The 24,508-nt window shown below is 43.4% G+C and overlaps 1 protein-coding gene across 1 annotated transcript in view; it reads left to right on the top strand.

Annotated features, from left to right (window-relative positions):
• Positions 1-11,819: 11,819 nt before the first annotated feature.
• CREG2 (cellular repressor of E1A stimulated genes 2) overlaps positions 11,820-24,508 on the top strand; it is a 39,770-nt gene continuing 27,081 nt past the window's right edge. Inside the window, exons 1-2 of the mRNA XM_040454059.1 lie at positions 11,820-12,274; positions 14,962-15,131. Of these exons, the coding sequence (XP_040309993.1) occupies positions 11,858-12,274; positions 14,962-15,131 (587 nt within the window). The 5' untranslated portion in view covers positions 11,820-11,857. The remainder of the gene's footprint in view (positions 12,275-14,961; positions 15,132-24,508) is intronic.

Raw genomic sequence — 24,508 nt, 5'->3', positions numbered from 1 at the left:
GAGTCTTCACAAATTCTTGGTGTTAAGGGTTTCCTCTCTGTAGGCACTCAGTGGCACAGCTTGGGTGACATCATTCTGACATGGCCTCCCCAAATGTAAATCACCCTCAGATCAAGACAACTTCACTTAAACCGTAAAGAAGTGGACTTGAAATCATAACAATACACAACGGTTGCTATGACTGAAAGCAACTGGTGGTCTGTTATCTGAATGCGAACACGAGTGTAAATAGCCACTGCCTCTAGCCCCTTCCCCAAACCTGGGTTTTTATCCAAGAGCCAGAAATAATTCATAGATCAAGTGGCAAAGGTTGTTCTCTGCTTGCGCCATCTATCGCTTCACAATTTCGGCATGACAAACTAATCCTTAATGGCTTAAAACAGCCACAATGGATTTATTATTCCTTACCAGTCACCAGGTTGCTTGGACGGTTACGCTGATCTGGGCTGGACTTCATGAACCTCAGCCGGGCTCACTCAGCCATCGTGTTTTCTGAAACAGTAATTTGAAGTAGAAATAATAACGAGACCCTGTACAAACCAATCTTCCCAGGGCACATCGCTGTTGTCAATATGGTACTTACAGAAAGACAAGCACATCAAATAGCACATGGATCTTGGAATGTTAAATTTGCACTCACAATGATGTTAAATCGGAAACCCACGAACAATCTGGTAGCAGACAGATCTTGCAAACACAGAAGTTTGATCTAAAATGTATAGCAATGTGTTCTCAAATATTTGTCATGTATATTCTTTTACCAGGAACTCTTTAAGCATTGGGGATCATCAGTGAACTAAACAGGCAAATCCCTGCTCCTCAGGAGTTTGTAATCCTGGTAGAAGACCCACACCAAACTAAGTAACAAATAAAAGCCAGGTATCTTAGGCAGTGATTCCTAAGTATAATAGTAAAAATAACACCCAATAAAGAAAATCATGATGGGGAGGCAGGTGTTACTTCATGCAGGGTTCTCAAGCCAAGGTCTCTTTCACAAGGTGTAATCTGAAAAGAGATCTGAAGAAAGTAGGAAAAAAGAAATTGAGAGAGCCTCCCAGAAAGGTGGGAAGTTGAGTAGCACTACCAGGCAGCCCCAGCAGCCTCTTGAAGTTAATGGCCATGAATTTTAAATTATTAAGGGATTTAAAATCACTATTGGTTTCCAGAAATTTGGCAAGCCAGTTTATTTGAACTAATTCATCAGGTGAAAACAACTATATGTGTTGGAAAAAATATAAAATGTCTTCTTAAAAGCGTCAAAAAGATAAAAAACAAATCTCTAGGTCCTAATCTAAGAGAATGTGGAATTTAGTGTGGTGAGCTAAGCACCAAGGCTGCTTTTTCCAATCCCCACAACTTTGAGCTTCAGATTTGAAGAGAGCAGTAGTAGTCAAATACCAGAAGCCAGCCAGGGTAGGAAGTCTAATAGCGACCTTATAAACTGGAACATCCAAAGGGCTATACACTCCAGGTAAGGGTGAGTAGGAAGTAAACATGCCCCTCCTTCCCACCCCATCCTCACTCCCTACCCAAGATGTGACAAGTAAATTCACTGAATGTATCAGGGTCAGGGGAAAGCTGTCGCCCTCTCTCTCTCTTTCTCCCAGGCCCTAGCAACCACTCCTTTTATTGACAAATGATACTCAATTGTATGGATATACCACATTTCATTTATCCATTCATCATCGTTTGATGGGACATTTAGGTTGTTTTCCCATAATGGAAACATGAATAATTTCATTTCCACTTGAATAATGCTTCTGTGAACACAGATGTGCAAGTTTTTGTGTGGACATACATTTCATTTATCTTGGGTACATGTACCTAGGAATGAAATTGCTGGTTCATATGGTAACTCTATGTTTAGCCTTTTCAAGACCAGCCAAACTATTTTCCAAATGGCTGCACCACTTTATATTTCCATCAGAAATGTGTAAAGGTTCCACATTTTCACCAATATCTATCACTTGCCTTTTTGATCATAGGCATCCTAGTGGGCGTGAGATGGTATCTCACTGTGGTTTTGACTTGCATTTCCCCAATGACTAATGATGTTGAACATTTTTCCATGTGCTTATTGGCCATTTGCATGTCTTCTTTGGAAAAATGTCTGTTCAAATCCTTTGCACATTTTAAATAGGCTTATTTGTTTTGTTTTGCTTTGCTTTTTGTAATTGACTTATACATGTTCTTTGGATATTCTGGGTACAAGTCCCTTGTCAGATACAGGATTTGCAAATATAACAGTAAATACTGCAGTATGTCTCTGTAACAGAATTTTTTACCTAGCCGAAACTCCCTTATCACACCTGATAAATAAAACAACGTTCTTTCATATCATCTGATACTTAGCCCACATTCAGATTTCTCTACTGACCTCAATAATGGCTCTTAACAGTTGACCCATCTCTTGCATTTCATCTTATGTCTCCTAAATATTTTCATAGCTGTAACCACACACCTATAATTTTTCATCCCATTTATTTGTTGAAGAAACTGGGTTATTTGTACTATGGAGCGTTCCACATTCTGAATTATATGACTCGTTCCATTGACTCTGTATTTGTGTTATCTAGCAGTTAAAATAGAAGCTTCAGCAGATTCAGGCCAAATTTTTTTCAAACACTTCATAGATAGCACTGTGTACCTCCTACCTGTGCACACTACTACATCACATCAGGCAATGCTTCATGTCACTATAAAGGGCTAAATATTTGTGTTCCTTCAAAACTCCGTATGTTGAAGCCCTATACCCCAGTATTCGAAAGTGGAGGCCTTTGGGAGGTAACTAGGATTAGATGAGGTTATGAGGGAGAAGCCCTCATCATGGTATTAGTGCCCTTATAAAAAGAGAAAAACAGGAAAGGTCATGTCAGAACACAGTGAGGTGGCTGTCTACAAGGCAGGAAAATAGTCCTCACCAGACATCGAATCTACCAGCACCTTGATCTTGGACCTCTCAGCCTCCAGAACTGTGAAAAATAAATGTCTGTTGTTTAAACCACCTAGTCTATGATATTTTGTTATAGCAGCCTGAACAGACAAAGGTAGTCCTTTGTCCCACATTTGGTGAAATTAAGAATTAAGATTCAGGACACCTGGGTGGTTCAGTCAGTTAACTGCCTGGCTCTTGGTTTCAGCTCAGGTCATGATCCCAGGGTCATGGGATCAACCTTATCAGGGTCCACGCTGAGTGTGGAGCCTGCTTAAGACTCTCTCTCTCTCTCTCTCTCTCTCTCTCTCTCTCTCTCTCTCTCTCTATTAATCTCTCTTTTTCTTTCAAGGGGTACCTGGGTGCCTCAGTTTGTTGAGCATCCAACTCTGCTCAGGTCATGATCTCACAGTTCTTGGGATCGAGCCCCATGTTGGACTCAGCACTGACAATAGAGCCTGCTTGGGATTCTCTCTCTCCCTCTCTCTCTTTGCACCTCCCTTTCTCTCTTTCAAAATAAAAAGAATTTAAAACTTTAAAAGTTTCTCACTCTCTCCCTCTGCCCCTCTCCCCTGTTCACACACTCTCAGTCTCTCTCTCAAATGAAAAAAACAAAACAAAACAAAACAAAACAAAAAGAAAGAAAGAAGAGAAACAAAGAAAAGACTTAAGATTGATCATGGGGTTCAGGTGTTGCCAGGGTGATCTATCTACTATAAGATTCCACTCAATATTTCATTTAGTATTTCACATATTGATTATTGTTGCCTATATTGATTGCTTCATTAGGGGTTGCAAAATGATTTCTTTTTCTAATGTTCTAATTCCTTCTAGATGTATTAGCTGGAACTTGTCTAGAAAGAAAATCTTTCCCATATCAACAATTTGGTTACCTCGAAATAGAATTGAAACATAAAAGGAAAGGCAGGATAAATGCTTGAATTATTTTTGCTTTAGAGAAAATAAATTATCAGAATAAATTAGATGCCTTGATAACTTGCAGTGATGACCATTGAAGGCTTGTCTTTTGTTTTTGTTTTTAATCATTATTAACTCAGGAGACCCATTACCAATACTTGTATCTTACACAGTTATAGTGTGATGTCAAAAGCAGACATTGTACAACCAAAAAACAGACATTGGTGCCTTCTGTGTACAGTTCTATGACATTTTGTCACATATAGATTGTGTAACCACCACTGCAGTCAAGATGCAGCACCCTTCCATCTCCACAAAGAGCTCCCTCATGCTGCCCCTTTACGGTTACACACACCCCACACACTGTCACTAACCCTTTAGCAACCACTAATCTGTTCTCCACTCCTATAATTTCGTAATTTTGAGAATGGTCTATAAATGAAATCATATAATGTATGACCTTTTAAGACTGGCTTTTTTTTTCACTCAATATAAGATCCACCCAAGTTGTTTCACATATCAATTTAGATTTCTTTTTATTTTTTAATTTTTTAATGTTTACTTTTGAGAGAGACAGACAGAGTGTGAGTGGGGAGGGGCATAGAGAGAGAGGGAGGCACAGAATCCAAAGCAGGTTCCGGGCTCTGAGCTGTTAGCACAAGAGCCTAACATGGGGCTTGAACCCACGAATCGTGAGATCATGACCTGAGCCGAAGTCAGACACAACCAACTGAGCCATCCAGGCACCTCTCATTTTTTATTTCTGAGCAATATTCCATGGTATGGATGTGCCTGTATGTAACCATTCACATATTGAGGGACATTTGGGTTGCTTCCAGTTTGGGGCTGTTACAAAAAAAGTTGCTATGAACAATGATGTATTTGGTTTCTGTGGGAGACACACGTTTTTAGTTCTCTGGGATAAATGCCCAGGAGAGCAATTGCTGGGAGGACAGTAAATATATGTATGCTTAGTTTTTTAAATAACTGCCACCATTATTCTTTTTCATGCTTAAATTATTCCACCTTTTCCCAGTGGAAGTCTCTTCAAGTTGACTCCTGTGTTCTTTTGACATGACCCATTAATCTTTTCTAGCTTTGGGTTGTTTTTTTTTTTTTTTTTTCTGACCAAGAAGACATCCCAGGCTCCTCTTTACATTCCTAGCTCTAAACTTTAAACTGTGCTTTGTTACCTGTGACTACATGCCTCTCATTGTTCTTGGCAAACATTTGTGAGTAGGAAGTAATGGGTGAGCAGAAGTTCTGCAATGTGTTCCCTCCCATCACTAGTCAATTTTTTTGTAAATATACCAAAGGCTAGTGTCCTGCAGCCAAACCTGAGAATGTTTGCTGGTGGAAGAGTCCTTTGCTATGAACTGCTTAAACAAGCCTAAAATTTCTGCAAAATGTTACTAAGCCAAGTAACTGAGTTCTAATGCAAAATAGCTCCTTCTGTATAAGTGCTATGACCACCTGCATCATTGATGAGTAGCCCATGTGGTACTCATATATTCCTAGTAAGACTATGAAATGGTAAAAATCATAATGGAACACAGTTTGACAATGTTTCAGGCTGCTTGAGCTGCTGTCACAAAATATCATAAACTGGGTGGCTAAAACCACAGACATTTATTGTCTCACAGTTCTGGAGGCTGGGAAGTCCAAGACCAAGGTTCCAGAAGACTGTTTCTGGTGAGAGTTCTCTTCCTGGCTTGCAGATGGCCACCTTCTCACTATATCATCACACGGCTTTTCCTTGGTGCACATTGAGAGAAAGAGTTCTCTGGTGTAATTTTTTTTTTTTTTTAATGTTTATTTTTTATTTTTGAGAGAGACGGAGTGTGAGCAGGGGAGGGGCAGAGAGAGAGGGAGACACAGAATCTGAAGCAGGCTCCAGGTTCTGAGCTGTTAGCACAGAACCCGATGGGGGGCTCGAACCCAGGAACTGTGAGATCATGACCTGAGCTGAAGTCGGACGCTTAACCAACTGAGTCACCCAGGCACTCCTGGTGTCTTTTTTTTTTTTAATGTTTATTTATTTGTTCTGAGAGAGAGAGAGAGAATGAGAAAGAGTGTGTGAGCAGGGAAGGGGCAGAGAGAAAGGAAGACAGAGAATCCCAAGGAGGCTCCTGGCTGGCAGTGCAGAACCTGACACAGGGTTCAATCTCATGAACTGTGAGATTATGACCTGAGCCGAAACCAAGAGTCAGATGCTTAACCTGCACCCAGGTGCCCCTTTCTGGTATCCTTATTTGGGCACTAACTCTATCAGACCAGTGCCCCATCCTTACCACTTCATTTAGCTTTAATTATTTCATTCGAGGCCCTATCCCCAAATATAGCCACCCCAAACACATGAATTGGGGGTGGGGTGGACACAAACCTTCCATCCACTGTAATTATCTAAATGCTGCACAAAGACAAAGAGACAACAGATACGAAAGACAGGTTAGAGACCAGAGGGAAGGTCCAAAATGTTTCTAAGGAAAGGAGGAGGGAAGAAACCCACACCTAGTTGCATACCAAAGACATAGAGAAGAGTTTTAAAGCCACAGGAGAAATAAAGAACAGTCATCTTCAGAGGTGTGGCCATGAGACTGGAATCTGACTTCTCAGCAGCAGCACAGGAACCGAAGTGGAATGAAAGCCTCCATGTGTTGAAGACAGGCCTACTGCTAGAATTCTGTACTCAGCAGAAATATTTTCTGCGAGTGAAACAGAAGTAAACTTCAGACAAACAAAAGAGAGTGTGCCACTAGTAGACCCTTGTTAAAGGAAATTCTAAAGGATATACTTCAGTAGGAAAGAAAATGATCACAAATGGGTGATCTGGGATACAAGAAAAGATAAAGAGTGAGGAGACTGGAGAGTACATAGCTAAATCTAAATGAACGTAGACTGCATAAAATAACAATGTCTCATTGTATTCAGAAAAATACAGCATTAAGACAAAAATAATGTGTAAGTCAGGAAAAGGGATAGTCTTTTGAACAAAGAGTGATGGATCAATTTGATCTCTGTAGGGACAAAATGAACCTCATTCATATACAGCAAATGTTTTTAATGGATTACAGACCTAAATGTAACAGATAAAACTATTAAGCTTCTAGAATAAAACATCAAAGATATTTTTCATGGGCTTAGATCAGACAAAGATTTCTTAGAAATGGTACAGAAAGCACAAACCATGAAAGAAAAAAAATGATAAATTAGACGTTACCAAAATTTTAAATGTTTGCTCTTCAAAAGCCACTGGTAAGAAAATGGAAATGCAAGCCACAAACTGGGAGAAAACACTGGCAAAACGCCTACCTGAAAAAGGACTGGTATGGAGAACATATAAAATAACTCTCACAACTCAGCACTAAGAGGACACAACCAGATTTTTAAATGAGCAAATATTTACACAGACAATTCACCAAAGAAGAGAGACAAAAAGTAAGCACATAAAAAGCTGCTCAATATTGTTAGCCAACATTGTTAGAAAAATGTAAATTAAAACTGCCATGAAATGCCACGACACACCTAGTAGAATAGCTAAAATTAAAAAGCCACTCAATAGCAAGTGTTGCCAAAGATGCAGAAAAACTTGGACTGTCATGCAGCATCAGTGGGAATGCAAAATGGTATAGCCACTTTGGAGGGAGAAGAAAGCTCGACAATTTATTATAAAGGTAAACCTATGGTTACCACACAACTCAGCAATCTCGCTCTTCAATATTTACTCAAGAGAAATGAAAACGTGTCCCCACATAGACTTGTATGTGAATGCTATTAATAGCTTTATTCCCAATAGCAAGATAAATAAATAAATACATACATACAACCCAAGTAGCCATCAACTGTTGAATGAATAAACAAAACTATGGCATGTCCATACAGGGGAATACTACTCACCAGTAAAAAGGAAAACACTCCTGATACGTAGAACAACATGGATTAGCTCATGTGATTATGGAGACAGAGGTCCCATGATCTGCCATCTGCAGGCTGCAGGCCCAGGAAAGCCAGTGGGGTAGTCCCAGTCCAAACACAAACTTCTGTGAACCAGGGGTGCCAATGGCGTAAAGGCCCAGCCTGAATCTGAAAACTGGAGAACCAAGAGTGCTGATGTCCAAGGTCAGGAGAAGGTGGATGTCTCAGCTCCCTTCAAACCCACAAGGACTGGGTGATGCCCATCCCTATTGATGAGATTAATCTTTATTCATCTACTGATTCAAATGCTAATCTCTTCCTCAAACACCCCCACAGACACACCCAGAAATGATATTTTACCAGCCTTCTGGACATCCCTTAGCCCAGTTAGGTTGATGCATAGAAACATTAGCATTAACAACTACCCCAAAACAATCTGTGGCACTTTTCAATACCAAAGCACTGGAATAAAGAAAATAAAATTAATTCTTACAAATCAATACAAAAACCCACAGGCAACCCAATAAAAATGGGCAAAAGACATTAACAGGCATTTCACAAAAGAGGATATCCAACTGGCCAATGAAAGTATGAAAAGGTGATCAACCAACCACATCAGTCATTAAAATAGAAATGAGACACCATTACTCATCCACCAGACTGGGGAGGTCGGGGGGTGGGGAGAGAGAAAAGACAGAAAAATCTAACCATAATCTGTGTTGATGAGAATGTGGAGCAACAGGAAAGCTCATACACTGATAGTAGCAATGTAAATTGGTACCATCATTTTGGAAATCAGTTTGACATTATATAATATAATGAAGCATACTTCTACCCCACAACCAGCAACCCTACTACAAGGTATATACCCCAGAGAAACTCTTGAATGTGCACCAGTGCCTTAGTTTGGATTCCTCCAAAGGGCCTGAGACAAGGACTTGGCACACGGGTAGTTTACTTTGGGATGTAGTCCTAAAGAACAGGAGTGGGGGACTAGAGTGATTGGACCAGGGAGGAAGGAAAGCCATTCTAAGGCTGTGTCCCTTAACTGTTACCACTGTGAGCAACCGGGGCTCAATCCTGCTGGATACCCTCTGAGGAAGGGTGCAAAGTGAACTGCCCACCCATGACCTGGAAATCCTTTGACTCCTGTCCCCATTGGCCAAAGATCCCTTTTCTTGGGATCTATGAGTAGAATAAATTACCTTTTCAATGGCAGGCATCTCTTGATCACCTGGCCTCACCATACCTGAATAACAAAACCTATTAAAACACCTACCAACGGGGGCATCTGGGTGGCTCAGTTGGTTAAGCATCTGACTTCAGCTCAGCTCATGATCTCATGGTTCGTGAGTTCAAGCCCCACATTAGGCTCTGTACTCACAGTGCAGAGCTTGCTTTGGGTCGTCTGCCTCCCTCCCTCTGCCCCTTCCCCACCTCTCTCTCAAATAACCAACAACAGGGGCGCCTGGGTGGCTCAGTCGGTTGAGCATCCGACTTCGCTCAGGTCACGATCTCACGGTCCATGAGTTCGAGCCCCGCATCAGGCTCTGTGCTGACAGCTCAGAGCCTGGAGCCTGCTTCAGATTCTGTGTCTCCCTCTCTCTCTGGCCCTCCCCCCGTTCATGCTCTGTCTCTCTCTGTCTCAAAAATAAATAAATGTTAAAAAAAAAATTAAAAAAAAAATAACCAACAACAAAATAAATAAAAATAAATACTATGCAATACTATACAGCCATATATATCTACAAACAACAAAGTAAGTATGATTCTCAAACATAATTTTGACAACATAGAAAGGCACAAAAATTAAAGTATGATTTCATTTATATAAAGTTCAAAATAGGTAAGATGAATCTATAACACTGAGGATTGCATGTGTAGGAAATCCAACTATAAAGGAAAGCAAAGAAATGTGTATCACAAATGTCAAGACAGTGATTACCTCTAGGAGAGGAGGCAAGGGATTGTGATTTGTGGAGAGAGGCATATGGAGAGCTTCTGGGGAACTGGCAATATTCCCTCACTTCACCTGAATGATTTTAACAGGTTTTTTGTACATATATTTTTATGCATTTGCTGCATGCATTCTCTTAAGAAAAATATTTGTAAATTACTATCATGTACCTTGATGAATGAACAGAGGGATTAAAAGTGAGGATGAAAATAGATCAAAATGCTAATTGTATTAATCTATCTGGTGCATGTGTGGGTGTTCACTGACTGTAGAACCATAAAGACGCCAGATCGCTGCAGTGGAGTCTGGGAGGGTGATGCAGTGTGACAGACAGGGATAGACAGACAGGCAGGGACAGGTTACAAGGGACCTATATACTGAGTTAAAGAGCTTGGACTTTATCCTGCTGGCAACGAACAGTAAGAACTGGGCATTTATTCTTCACATCATGTGCTGGGACTGGCAGAGGAAAATATCCACCTCCACCAGAGCCTCAAAGGAAGAAGTGGCCCCTAACAGCCAAGAACAAGAGCCTGGGTGGAAGGAGTCAGCTGCCAGGCTCGCCTGCCTCCCCCCCCCCCGCCCCCCCCCCCCCCCCCCCCCCCCGCAGAGCATATGATAGAAAAGAGGCTGTGGTATGCATCTATCACGTGTCTGCTCTGTGCTTCTCCTAGGCCACTGGGATAGAAGTGACTGTCCTTATTTTACAGACACGGCTGGTAGGTGATAGAGCAGGATGTCAATTCATTTGAAGTCATTTGAAAGAGCTCACGTCTTTTAACGACTTGCTATACTGCCTCTCCAAGACTATGGGACACATCATTCAGGGGCAAGTGAGAGAGGCTGGCAAGTCAGCAGCATAAAAGGCTGGCAGAGCCATGGGAGGAGACGAGATCATGCAGAGAGAATACCAGAACTCCCCTTAGACTAGCAACAGAAAGAAGGCATCCTGGAAAGGGTGGCTGGGGTGGGATGGGAGGCCAGCTTGGAGTGCACTGAGGAGATTAAGAAGACTTTTTAAAGAAAAATGGCTTTGAATAGGAGGGAAAAGGAGGAGGTAGATGGAATGGAGGACAGGGTAGATAACGGATCCTCTGGCTACTGCACAGTGTAACATTTACCAAAATATCTACAAATATTCTGATACTAGTTCAAGTCACTTTCATCCGTAACAAACTGGAAGCAAGACTATTAGATGTTAGGTGGAAAATCTAGAGCAGAATATGTCTCTTAATGGGCAGATAAGGGAATACCATAAGCAGAAGTTAAAAAGTGTAAATGATTTAGAATTATGTTGCTATCTATAAAACTTCACTATTGGAAACAGCTCAAATTTCCACCAATAAAAGAATGTTTTGAAACTCTGATACAGTCTTACAATTCTCTGCTACTCCATCCCAGCCACTTTGTCTCTGGGTGTTTGCTACCTTTTACTTTGGTTGATATGTAAAAATTTGACTTTGCTTTCAGAAGAACTCGCAGCAATGCACTCCTAAGTAAAGCGTAAGACAGTCATTGTCCTTACAAAGCAAGGGAATGGCTTTGGCATCAGACTGACTCGGTGGTAATCTTACCTTCACCATTTACTTAGTTTCCTCCTCTATAAAATGATAACAGTCCCTACCTTTATCTATTACCAAAATATAAGCCTCTCCAGACGTTAACTTATTTAATTCTCCCATCCATCACCCAAATGAGTTCAATACCGTGGTTTGCTTGTTTTTCTCATAACGGAACTGAGGCACAGAGAGGTTAAGTGACCCGGCAGGGTCACACAGCTGGTAAGTAGGGGAGTGTGTTGGTTCGCGATTTGATCGCCCACCACCCCCTGGCTGCAGAATCCGTGCCATCCAGCAGGAAATGAGCCCATCCCCGGACCTCGCACACGGTGAGCACTCTGCGCACGGCGGCCGCAGGACGTGCAGCATTCGAGTGGAATCCGCTTTTCCAGGAGCTCGACTTCTCAACACGGCGGGAGGCTGCGAGGGCATCCAGGGGTGGGGACCCCGCCCGGGAATCCTGCGGCGGTCGCGAGCGGAGTCCAGTTCCGCGCGTCCGCCGCACGGGGGCGCTGCCGCCCTCTCTGCCGCCCGCGCGCTCCAGGCTGTCCCCGCGGCAGGGCGCGCCGCTGCAAGATGTCCGTGCGCCGCGGCCAGCGGCCCGCGCGGCCGGTCACCCGCCTCTCCTGGCTGCTGTGCTGCAGCGCCCTGCTGTCCCCGGCCGCAGGCTACGTGATCGTGAGCTCGGTGTCTTGGGCCGTCACCAACGAAGTGGACGAGGAGCTGGACAGCGCCTCCACCGAGGAGGCGCTGCCCGCGCTGCTGGAGGACTCGGGCAGCATCTGGCAGCGCAGCTTCCCGGCCTCGGCTCACAAGGAGGACGCGCACCTGCCGCCCCCGGCCGGCGCCGCCCGCTCCAGCCCGCCCCCCGCGCCGCCCGGGATGTTCTCCTACCGGCGGGAGAGCGGCCCGAGACTGCGCCCCAGCACCGCCCGCTTCCTGGCCCACGCCAGCGCCTGGGGCTGTCTGGCCACCGTGTCCGCCCACGAGAAGGTAAGTAGCCCCGCCCGGAGCCGGCTGCAGGTGCGTGCCTGGCGGTGGCCTGGGGACCGGGAGATGCTAGCGACCGCTCGCGCGCTCTGATCCAGGTCTCACAGACGTGCCCCGCCGGCGGGGTTGCGCTGTGGCCGGCGCGTAAATAACGGAACCAGATTGTGCTTTGGTTAACCTGGCAAAATGGGGGGCTTGGGAGGTGCTGACAGTCAGGCATCCTGCCAGGCGCATGGGGATTGAAGTGCAGTCTTGAGATGGTCAAAGAGGCGTACACATAACCAGCGCCTGACCCGAGACCTGGACAAAAGAAGCCAGAGCCGCCTTCGGCATCATAGAGTAGGCGCGTGCAGCCTCCCAGCCCACAGCACCCAATGGACCCGAACTTCCCTGTCACCTACTGACACTGGGGACTGGGAGAAAGACACCACGGGGGGTTTGGTGGAAGTTCACTTTTGAAATATGGAACTTAAGAGGTTTTCTGGAAAGGAGGCTTAGGGTGCAAAGTGTATAAATGCTGGAATGAGTTGTTTTCAGCTGCTGTTTTATCATTCGGTTCGTAAATGTTTTTACTCACCTGTTAGGTATGATTCCACCTTAAGCCAAAATGACATGGATAAATGATGAGGAAGTGACATCCCTAAGTATACACGGCCCAGAAGGCTTTTAGGGCTGGTGAGATCGATGTAAGGGTTTTATTACAGAGAGGTACTTTGAACTCCTGTTTAATTTATGCAAAATAAACATTTTTTTAGGGAATGGATAGGTCATTGGCCAGCGGCAGGTTCTTACCTCAGGTATGGTCTCATCTGTTTGGAGACTGGCCAAGTCACCGAGTTGTCCACTTTATTTTCCCCTTCTATGGAATTAAGTGGTTGACTATGTTAGTTTTGAAGGTCCTGTTTTACTTTTTAAAAAATATTTAAATGACTTTATTCTGATTATGGCAATGATCTTAATCACGTTCACAGCATCCAAATGGTTCCTCACAGTTATAAATTATGCTCCTAAGACATACCTTAGGAAGATATGAAGCTTAAATAATGAGGCTGATCTTAGTCTAAAGCACGGATTGTTCTGGGGTGTGTGGCTGGCTCAGTGGGAAGAGCGTGTCTCTCGATCTCAGGGTTGTGAGTTTGAGCCCTGCATTGGGTGTAGAGATTACTTATATAAATAAATAAACTTAAAAAAAAAAAAAAAGAAGGATGTAGACAGAGTGAATGTTTGAAAAACCCCTTGGAGCACCTGGGTTGCTCAGTTGGTTTGGCGTCCAACTTCCGCTCGGGTCATGGTCTCACAGTTCGTGAGTTCGAGCCCCATGTCAGACTCTATGCTTACAGCTCAGAGCCTGGAGCCTGCTTCAGGTTCTGTGTCTCCCTCTCTCTCTGCCCCTACCCCACTTGTGCTCTGTGTGTCTCTCTCTCAAAAATAAGTAAACATTAAGAAAAAAAATTTAAAACCACAGATTGTTCAAGCAATTAAAAGTCTAGTGCCAACTAGACTTAGTCTAGTACTAAAGATATTTTGACTTTTGACATCTTTTTTCTTAGCGTTATTAGGAATTCCCCTTTCCAATATTGACATTTAGTCCAAATTCAGTCCATTCAGAGAGCATTTACCCTATTCATGTCATGTGTGCAAAGCATGATTCCAGGCAATTTATGACAAGCTGAAAAACAGAATCTGTAAATGAACTTATGTTCCCATTTTGGAAGACACCTTAACATTGTGTCTTCTCAAATGATGAAAGCCATCTCCTATTCCAGGTCTATACACCATTGCCACGCAGTTTTTTAAAGACAAGACAGCTCCTGAGTTCTGAGCTCAGTCACAGTAAGGAATATTCTGTAAAGGGTAAATAAAGCTCATGAAGGTTGGAATGCAGGACCCAGCAGGGCCTGGGAAAACCTAAGAAATACTTGCATACATGTCTAAGAATTTCACCTACTCCACCGAAGATCATGAGTAAAAATGGGTGTGCAGTGTTTCTGTGACTCCCTTTTCTCTAAAAGGGCAAGTTGCTGACTCATATAATGAAAAATTGATTACAATTAAAAAATGGAACTAATAAGTGAGAAAGTGGTGTAGCTGTAAAAGAAACAATGGTAGAAAGTTCTCGGAGTCCAAAGACCAGGTAAGATATTAAAGTTAAGACTTAAGATCTATCCCCAAAGTTGTCAGAACTTTAAGAGAGTCAGTGAAGGCAGTTGGGCTCGCAGGGGCAGGTTGTAGCTGACTTCCATAAATTTCAGTGCCACCCCCAAATAACTTTAAATGTAACAAAGTGAGGGTGTTTTCTATGCACATGCAGCAGCTTCAAGAATAATCCCCTAGCCATCCTTCCAAACAGAATGTCCCTGCTCAGCTCCTCAATAGAGATCCCGGAGCTATCACCGGGTGAGTTGGGTCAATTGGGAACCACTGTGCCTTAACTTACTACCTGTCAGAACCATGGTGACGCCATGCCATCCACATTGCTATATTTCCTGGCTAAGCTCTCAGCTCAGGTCAATCCAAAACCCTGCATTGAAAACAAAAAATGAAACGAAATGAAATGAAATGAAATGAAATGAAATGAAATGAAATGAAATGTAGTGAAATGAAATGAAATGAAAAATAAAATAAAGTAAAATAAAATAAAATAAAATAAAATACCCTGCATTGAAAAAGCCTTTTTTGGTGTTCGTTAGATCCCAGGACTGCCATTTGGAAACTGCCTGCCCATCAGCGACGGCCCCTTGAACAACAGCACTGGGATTCCTTTCTTCTATGTGACACCCAAGGACCCTGCAGTGGCCGATCTGATGAAGAACCCCGTGGCCTCCCTCCTGCTGACAGAATCTGAAGGAGAGTTCTGCAGGTAGACAAAGAGTTTGGCCTGGCCCATACAGGTTCTTTGTTATAAAGCAGAGGGTCTATGGGCTGGGACCTTTCTGAGTTGCATGAATTTACTGGGGCCCTGAGATGCAAAATGATGTGTTCACCAACTTGAAGTGGAAAGAGTATATGTACCTTTGGACTCAGATAAACAGAATTCCACCACTCACCAAGCTATGCGATTTGGGGCAAGCTACCTAATTTTGCGGAGCCTCAGTTTCCTCATCTGTGAAATGGGAATAATATTTTCTGCCTCATACGGTTCCTGGGAGGGTTGAGGGTCTTGTACAATATCAGTGAGCAAACAGGAGCTCTTGTTATGGTGGGAAAGGGGAAGCTGGGAGGTTGATGAAGGAAGATCCAGTAGTTTGTCTGTGGGGCACATGGAGCATAGAATCTATTTACCACCCCAAGAGTCTCCTGCTTCACTCTCTATTTACTGTTTTTCAAATGAATTTCTAACCCACTATCCCCCACCACCAGAGATGTGTACCCAAAGACCCCATATTCTTTAATACACCCTCTCTTAAAAGTCTGAAAGAAAAGACATTTACGTGCAAATGGAGCATTGATCCAACACCTCTGTCTGAACTCAAAATGTAGAGCTTGAAATCAGATCCTGCCTGGAAATATCTGGACCAAGTTTGTGTGGGGGCATGCAGGGAACCCCCTGGGCAGCAGCAAATGCAACAGGTGGCCTCAGGCGAGTCCCTTAACCCCCAGGACTCTGTCACTTCACTATAAGATGTAGTGACCCTTCAGAAACTAGGATAGGATTTATCCCAATTCCAAAGTTTGATTATTTTTTATGCAAAGCATAAAAAAAAAAAACATATAAAGCAAACAAATTGATTAGTTCTTTCCGGGGTAGGGGGGGTAGGTGGTGGTAATAATCAAAGCCACAAAATGCTGTAAAATGCCCAGATAAAAGACCTTGTCACTTCCCCTTGGGACACTGACAAGGAGAGTCGGCACCAAGCTGGAGACAGTTCAGCTGACCCAGTTCCCCAGCAAGTATGGCAAGAAGCCAGGAAAAGGGATGTTTCCTCTTTCATGGAATATTCTGTGTGTTCTTGGCCAGTCAAGCTTGCTTGCTGGCACTAGAAATATGTGCCCAGGATACCTTTCTAAATGCCTGAGGAGTGCCTAGGTCAAGCATCCTAAAACTAGTCATGAGGCTGGAGAGTGTTGATCCTGCACCTGCCCTTGAAGACAGACAGCAGAACACAGAGCGGTGCACACAGCAGCTGCAGCTCACAGGTCATGGAAGGAATTTATTGAAAGGTTCCAGGAGGACGTCAGCAGGAGCTGAGAGCTGGCAGCCATGAGAAACCCAGCTTAGAGAGGACCTTGCCAAGGGGGACTGAGGTTCTGCCAAAGCTGGGCAGGCCATCTACATGGCCTGGAATCAATCATGTGTGCAAACCATCTTCATGGCAGGTCCACACACCAAAAGTGCAAATGTCTGCACAATACCCCAGGGCAGCTCGGGGACAGAGGTGGCCACCCAGGCCCCACTCAGCCACCCCAGGGCCGAGGGCATCAGTATCTCAGCACGCTTGTCACTCTGGCCTAGAAGAGGAGGGATAAGTGCCACCAGACTCCCCAAGTCTAGATCCTCACGTGAGACTCCTTCTCAGAACTCCTCCCTCCTCGCACTGTTTAAGCTTCTGAAGCGTTAAGGCACAACTTGAAGAAATAGGTACAGATCAAGGTTAGCCCCAGTGAGCACCAAAGCTAAGGTTACCAGACAGTGAGGGTTGTTATCACCCCAGGGTCCACTACTTCCAGTGAACTGCTTATGACCAGGGGTGACTCCTCTGAGTGAGCTTCCCAGTCCAAGTTCAGCATTACATTTGAGGTTTTACGTCCAGAATCTTGGTAACGTTGAGCTGAGAGACTTACCAAGAAAGACAGGCAAACACGGAAGCCCTGGGGAAACAACCCAAGCAGGAGCTCCTTGGGCCACAGGAGCATAACAAGGCATCAGGCAGAAGTGTCCAGGGCTAGGAACCACCCCGACTAGCAAGAAGTTCAGGGGACAGCCTGGCAAGGCGAGCACAAGCGGCCCCTGCTGCCTGATCCCAGGGCCCGGACGGAGGGCCAGCGACACCACAGGTCTTTGTCAAGCGCTTCAAAGTGTTTCCCACAGAACAGGGGGATACAAAAACACCTGTTTCTCCTGATGATGATGGCGATCATGACAACGACGATGATGAAGTTGATGAGGAGGATGATGATGAATCAAAGCCACCTGGTCCTTTCATCTTCGGAAGGCAGCTCTTACTCAGGAAAATAAAAATTGCCTTCATTCTATAAAGTTGGTGAGTTGAAATTGGGAATCACAAACTTGCATTTTCACCATCACGTTTGGTGCCTTCCGTGGGCTCGTATTCTCTGTGGCTCGTATTCTCTGTGGCTCCCCTCTGGGGAGGGGCCGGGTCTTTCCCGTCTCATCCTAAGTGGGAAGACAAAGCCAGAACTGGTTCCTTCTGTGTGATGCATCCCAGGGCTCTGTGGGCCCACAGGGCCACGTTGGGGCTGAGGAGCCCTCGGCAGCTGAACAAACCAAGGTCAGGCCGGAAGGAAGCAACGTGGCTGCTGAAGCTCTGAGAGAAGGAAAAGAGGTGCCTTCCCAGCCATTCCCTGGGCATTTCAGCTACAACCTGCCTCTGTGTGAATCAGGGTTAGCCCTGGTGCCTGTGGAGTCTGGATGGGGACAGGCTAGTGAGCTCCACTTCCACGGGCAAGACGCAGCTCAAGAAGCGGGGCCAAACACAATTCCTGCCTGAGGGTAAGCTGAATGCATCTGATTCTACTACAAGGGCGGGCTGAGCCGGCCACCTGCTTTTAGAGCTCCACACACAGGTAGATAGCTGTGTGTGTGCGTGCATGGGTGTGCACCTGTGTGTACTGTCACACGTTCATATTATCCATTCTCACAACAGAAACGTCAACTGCCCCCACTGGGTCCCCCAGGCCACTCTGTCACCTTGAATTCATCGTCAATCCAACAGCTGAAGTGACCTTTCACACCCCAAATCAGATCCTGGAATTTCCCTGCTTAAATGCTTTCATTGGGAAAAAATAACAAAATCCTTGGTAATGGCCTAACAGGCCATGGGTGGACAGGATCCTGCCTCCCTCTCAGTATAGATAAGAGAGCCTGATCCTTTGCTAATTGACTTAATATTTGATGCCTATTCTAGTTTTATTAATTTGAGAGCTTTAACCTGAAAGCTCATTGTAATCCAAGCTGATATGTGTTTGGCAGGTAGCTAAGAAATGCACCTTTTTTTATATATATAATTGACATGTAACGTTATATAAGTTTAAGGTGTACAATATGTTCATTTGATACATTTATATATTGCAGTGTGATTAGCACCAGAGTTTAGCTAACACCTCTGCCACATGCCATGATTACCATTTCTTTTCTGCGGCGAGAACATTTAAGATCTGGTCTCTTAGCAACTTCGGAATCTCTGCTACAGTGTCTTTGCCTGTGATCACTATGCTGTGCGTTAGCTGTCCAAAACTTACTCATCTTCCAGTTATATGTCTTGTACCCTTTGGCCAACGTCTCTCTGATTTCCCCCAATCCTCAGGCCCTGGTAACCACCATCCTACTCTGTGTTCTGGTGAGTTTGGCTTTTTTTTTTAGATTCCACATGTAAGTGAGATCATACCGTATATGTCTTTCTCTGACTGTCTTTTCTCACTCAACATAATGTCCTCAGGGACCATCCATGTTGTCCCAAGCGGCAGGATTTTCTTTCTCATGGCTGAGTAATATCCCATTGTATATATAAGAAATGCTTTTCACTGAGTAAGCACTCATGTATGTTGACTCATATCTTGCCTCCCAAAATTGATACTTAGATCCATCAAAACTGCTATGGGTGAAGGACATTGAGTATCCAAAACTCTCAGGAAGTTTAATGATGAAAATACACAGCAGATATCCTTTCCTTAACTGAAGCTGGGAGAGGCCAACATCTTGAGAATAAGGAAAGGGACAAATATTTCTCTGTATTTTACAGGTGTATGGGGACCTTAAAGAGTTTCTCGGTGAATCTGAAAAATTCAACCTGGGATACTGCATCCCATGTAGTTAGGGGATTTTTCCCCCAAACTTTTCACCACCCGATCCTCTCTGATCCCTGAACTTACCCTAAAATGTCACAGTAAAGTCACTAGATTTCATCGCACCCAGCTGTCTTGACTCCTGCCAGGACGTATTGAATTGGGTGCTATTACCCTGTCTTTCTTCCTGGAGGAGATCATTTGAGAGGGAATCTTACTGGATAATAGGCAGAAAGTGACTTTTAGTACTGATTAAGGACAGGATTGGCGGTTTCTAAGGGACAAAGCACAGGTCTCCAAACTCAGGTGAACATGACAAATTGAGAATAAGATTCCAGTTTACAAGCTTCGCCAGCAATCCACAGCCCCCTCCTCTCTCATTTTCCTCTCCCTTCAAATACATAAGCATATAGAGATGCTCCTATGCCAAAGTGAATTTATGCTCAGACCAGAGACCCAGTTGTATGAAAATCCAGTAAATAACAAAGCCCCCCAGAGACATTTCTCATCCACTGAAACATGTTTTCTTATGGAGCATGCAGGCTTGAACACCATGGATTTTAGGTTTTGCATCTTCTCAGAGAGCCAAGGCAAAGAAGGCCCTCTGGGTCAGGAAGGGTTCTTCTATTGAGTGACATTCTGTTGTTGGCATCAGATGAATTTCCATTTTGAAGACTGGGAATAAATGGAAACAAAAGAGGTTTCGCGGATGCTTTTCACAATGAAAAAATTTTGATAGTTTGGACAAATGCTATGTTTCTATCTGAAAACACTTGTTTCCTTTTTCCCAAAAGGCTTTTAATGAAATATTGCCATGGCCTGTTCCTTTCCCCCCAGCTGAGGGCATCTCTGCCCAAACAATGAGCTTGTCAAAGGTCTTTAATTGACCAGGACTCGGTGTGGTTTGGCATCAGAGGAGATGCTAAGATTCTGGTTTGCAAAGGAATCTAGTTTCTGAGAGGGAGGTGCCAGACCCTGAATGGATTACAGCCCAGTAGGTGTGTAAAACATAGGATGGGAGGCTTTCAGAAATGAAGATCCCTCAGAATTATTGGCTTGGGGGGTGGGGTGCCATGTTGCGGATGCAATTCAACACCGAAGAATCACACATCAAAAAGGCATCACTCACACTAGAGAGTTTGGGACAATGTGCTTGGACACAGATTCCTGCCCTATCCTCTGAGTAGCCCCTGCATTTGATAGGCACATTAACAGTGTGAGAAATTCTTTTGGTAAAACGTGGGAGGGTGCTGGTGGTAGGGCTGGTCTGCCTTTATGCCACAAGCACAGGATAAACGCTTGGTGGGCGCGCACAACTCAAATAGTGTACTGAGTTTAATTATTCCTTCTCTGCGGCAAATGACAAGAAATTCCACAAATATAAATGCCCCTTAGCCTGCATCTTTTTAACTATTCTTTTTTTTTTTTTAACTTTTTTTCAACGTTTTTTTATTTATTTTTGGGACAGAGGGAGACAGAGCATGAACGGGGGAGGGGCAGAGAGAGAGGGAGACACAGAATCGGAAACAGGCTCCAGGCTCCGAGCCATCAGCCCAGAGCCTGACGCGGGGCTCGAACTCACGGACCGCAAGATCGTGACCTGGCTGAAGTTGGACGCTTAACCGACTGCGCCACCCAGGCGCCCTCTTTTTAACTATTCTTGTAGGAAGAAGAAATACGTTGAGTGGTAGCTGAAAACCTCAGCCCAGCCCAATTCTAAATGCAGGCTCCGGGATTTGTGCCCCTAGAACTGCGTGTGGAAGGCACTCTCTTCCATCATTCTCTAGGAGAGTTTGCACACAGAGTAAACATGTGCTTGCAGCAGCTTGCCTGCTAACGGCCAAGATACATCTCTGTCTGCACTCTGTCTACCTGAGACGCGACATGAGTTTCAAAGCACAGGGCCCAGCCCTCATCAGATAAAGAAGCTGAATTCAATTTCTCTTCACTGAATTGTGTTCATTCCCCTTGAAGGCAACATATAAATCTTCTAGATTGCTGTCTGTCCGGATTCATGGTGCCTCTTCTCCTTTGCCTACACATCCCTGAAATCCTAAAGCTAACACTAACCTGAGTTGCTTTTAAAAGAGCGGTCTGGGAAGACCAGGGAGCCATGTGGACAGAAGACTTACTGAGCAGGTGTTTGAGTATTCTCTCCCATCTTTCACTCATTTCCATGGTCAGTGCTCCCAATAACCTGCAGCCACTTCTTTCTCCTGAATTTCATTTCAGCTCCATGAAGTTCTGTCCCTGTGATTCCCAGGACACTCATTTCATGGGTGCACTGATGATTCTGGTTCCTCTGTCTTTATACACCTCTTTCCTGCATCTCTGACTACCTCTCCTGATCCAGTTCATAATATTTTATTCACCTGGTAGACATGATTCCTCCTTGAGCTGAAATGATATGGATTCATAAGGATGCAACTTCTGTAAATATACACCTTCCAGAAAGCTTTTAGGGTTGCTGAGATAGATTTAAGAGTTTTATTACAAGGCCCTTAGCCTCTGGAAATCAATAATCTCTTTTGTATATCTATTGGATTTGCCTATTCTGGACATTCCCTATAAGTGTAATTATATAATGTATGGTTTTGTGACTGATTTCTTTCACTTAGCACAATGCTTTGCCGATGCAAAATGAACGAACCTTTTAGAATCTCTAAAAGCAAAAAAGAGCATTTTATTCAAGTCCAAGTTAAGACAGCTGCCTGGGAAACACACTCTTGACAGGGAAGAAAGTGCTCTGGAGAGTGAATCATTTTTACAGAGTTATATCCTTTTTACATCTTGTAAAAGCTCAAAAGATTATGGATTAGCATGTAGGCAGGAATCGCAAGTTTAGTCATAAAGCAATGCAGGGAGCAGGAGCATTGATCGATATCTCAAGGACAAGATGGTGTTCCTTTAGGCTACTCACTCACAAAACAGGTGTACGATGTATGCTTGGCCAGCCGTAAATTGGGCTTGGGGTTGGAACGAAGTCTACGGACAGTCATGCAGACTTAGAAAGAAATATAATATGGCTTCCACTGCAGATCACACGGTTAGAGTTTTTCTCCCATCAGTTTTCAGGGCTCATTATGTTTTAGCATGGATGAAAACTTCGTTCATTTTTATGGCCAAATACAATTTTGTTGTATGAATATACTATGTTTTATTTATCTATTTTTATTTATCTGTTCATTAGTTGATGGACATTTGCTCCCATGTTTTGACTATTACGAATTATGCTACTATGAATATTTGTGTACAGGTTTTTGTATGGACATTTTTTTTTCAGTTCTCTTTGGTATACACCTAAGAGTGAAATTTCTGGGTCATATGGTAACTCTGTGTTTAATTTTTTGAGGAACTGACTGTTTTCTTCACTAGCTGTACCATTTTATCTTCCCATCAGCAACATATGAGGTTTCCAGTTTCTCTATATCCTCATCAACCCTTGTTATGTCTTTTTTATGATAGCCATCCTAATGGGCAAGGAGTGGTATCTCATGTAGGTTTGATAAGTATTTCCCTAATGGCTACTGATGTTAAGCTTCTTTTCATGTTCTTATTAGCTACCTATATATCTTCTTTGGAGAACTACTTAATGCTTTTACCCATTTTTTCAAATTTATTTATTTATTGTCAAGTTAGCTAACATATAGTGTAGTCTTGGCTTCAGGAGCAGATTCTCATAATTCATCACTTACATACAACACCCAGTGCTCATCCCAACAAGAGCCCTCCTCAGTGTCCATCACCCATTTTCTCCACCCCCCCCCAACATCCTATCCCCATCAATCCTCAGTTTATTCTGTGTATTTAAGAGTCTCTTATGGTTTGCTTCCCTGTTTGTATCTTATTTTTCCTTCCCTTCCCCTATGGTCTTTTGTAAAGTTCCTCAAATTCCACATATTAGTGAAATCATATGATATTTGTCTTTCTCTAACTGACTTATTTCACTTAGCATAATACCCTTCAGTTCCATCCATGTTGTTGCGAATGGGAAGATTTCATTCTTTTTCATCACTGAGTAATATTCTGGTGTGTGTGTGTGTGTGTGTGTGTGTGTGTGTGTGTGTACATACATAAATACACTACATTTTCTTTATCCATTCATGAATTGATGGCCATTTGGGATCTTTCCATAATTTGGCTATTGTTCATGGCACTGCTGTAAACATTGGGGTACATATGCCCCTGTGAATCAGCACTCCTGTATCCCTTGGATAAATTCCTAGTAGTGCTATTGCTGGGTCATAGAGTAATTATTTTTTTTTTTTAATTTTTTGAGGAACATCCACCCTGTTTGCCAGAACTGCTGCACCAGTTTGCATTCCTACCAACACTGCAAGAGGGGTTCCCTTTCTCCACCTTTCTCCACATCCTTGCCAACATCTCCTGTTTCCTGAGTTGTTAATTTTAGCCACTCTGACCCATGTGAGGTGGTATCTCAATGTGGTTTTGATTTGTATTTCCCTGATGATGAGTGATGTTGAGCATCTTTTCATGTGCATGTTAGCCATCTGGACGTCTTCTTTGGAAAAGTGTGTATTCATGTCTTCTGCCCACTTCTTCATTGGATTCTTTGTTTTTCAGGTGTTGAGTTTGGTAAGTTTTTAATAGATTTTTGATACTTACTAACTCTTTATCTGATATGTCATTTGCAAATGTCTTCTCCCATTCCGTCCGTTGCCTTTTAGTTTTGTTGATTGTTTCCTTTGCTGTGCAGAAGCTTTTTATATTGATGAGGTCCCAATAGTTCATTTTTGCTTTTATTTCCCTTGCCTTTGGAGACATGTCAGGTAAGAAGTTACTGCAGCCGAGGTCAAAGAGGTTGCTTCCTGTGTTCTCCTGTCGGATTTTGATGGTTTCCTGTCTCATTTAGGTCTTTCATCCATTTTAAATTTATTTTTGTGTATGATATTAGAAAGTGGTCCGGTTTCATTCTTCTGAACGTTGCTGTCCAGTTCTCCAAACACCATTTGCTAAAGAGACTGTCTTTTTTCCATTGGATACTCTTGTGACTTTGTCAAAGATTAGTTGACCATATATTTGTGGGTCCATTTCTGCATTCTCTATTCTATTCCATTGATCTATGTGTCTGTTTTTGTGCCAGTATACTGTCTTGATGATTACACTTTGTAATATAGGCTGAAGTCCAGCATTGTGATGCCTCCAGCTTTGGTTTTCTTTTTCAACATTACTTTGGCTGTTCAGGGTCTTTCGTGGTTCCATACAAATTTTAGGATTTGTTTTTTCTAGCTCTGTGAAGAATGCTGTTGCTAT

The sequence above is a fragment of the Herpailurus yagouaroundi genome, unplaced genomic scaffold, assembly GCF_014898765.1.
Source record: "Herpailurus yagouaroundi ecotype Mexico unplaced genomic scaffold, PumYag 210, whole genome shotgun sequence".
Lineage (NCBI taxonomy): Eukaryota > Metazoa > Chordata > Mammalia > Carnivora > Felidae > Herpailurus > Herpailurus yagouaroundi.
The sequence above is the reverse complement of the archived record's forward strand: the minus strand, read 5'-3'. Positions and strand labels throughout refer to the sequence as shown.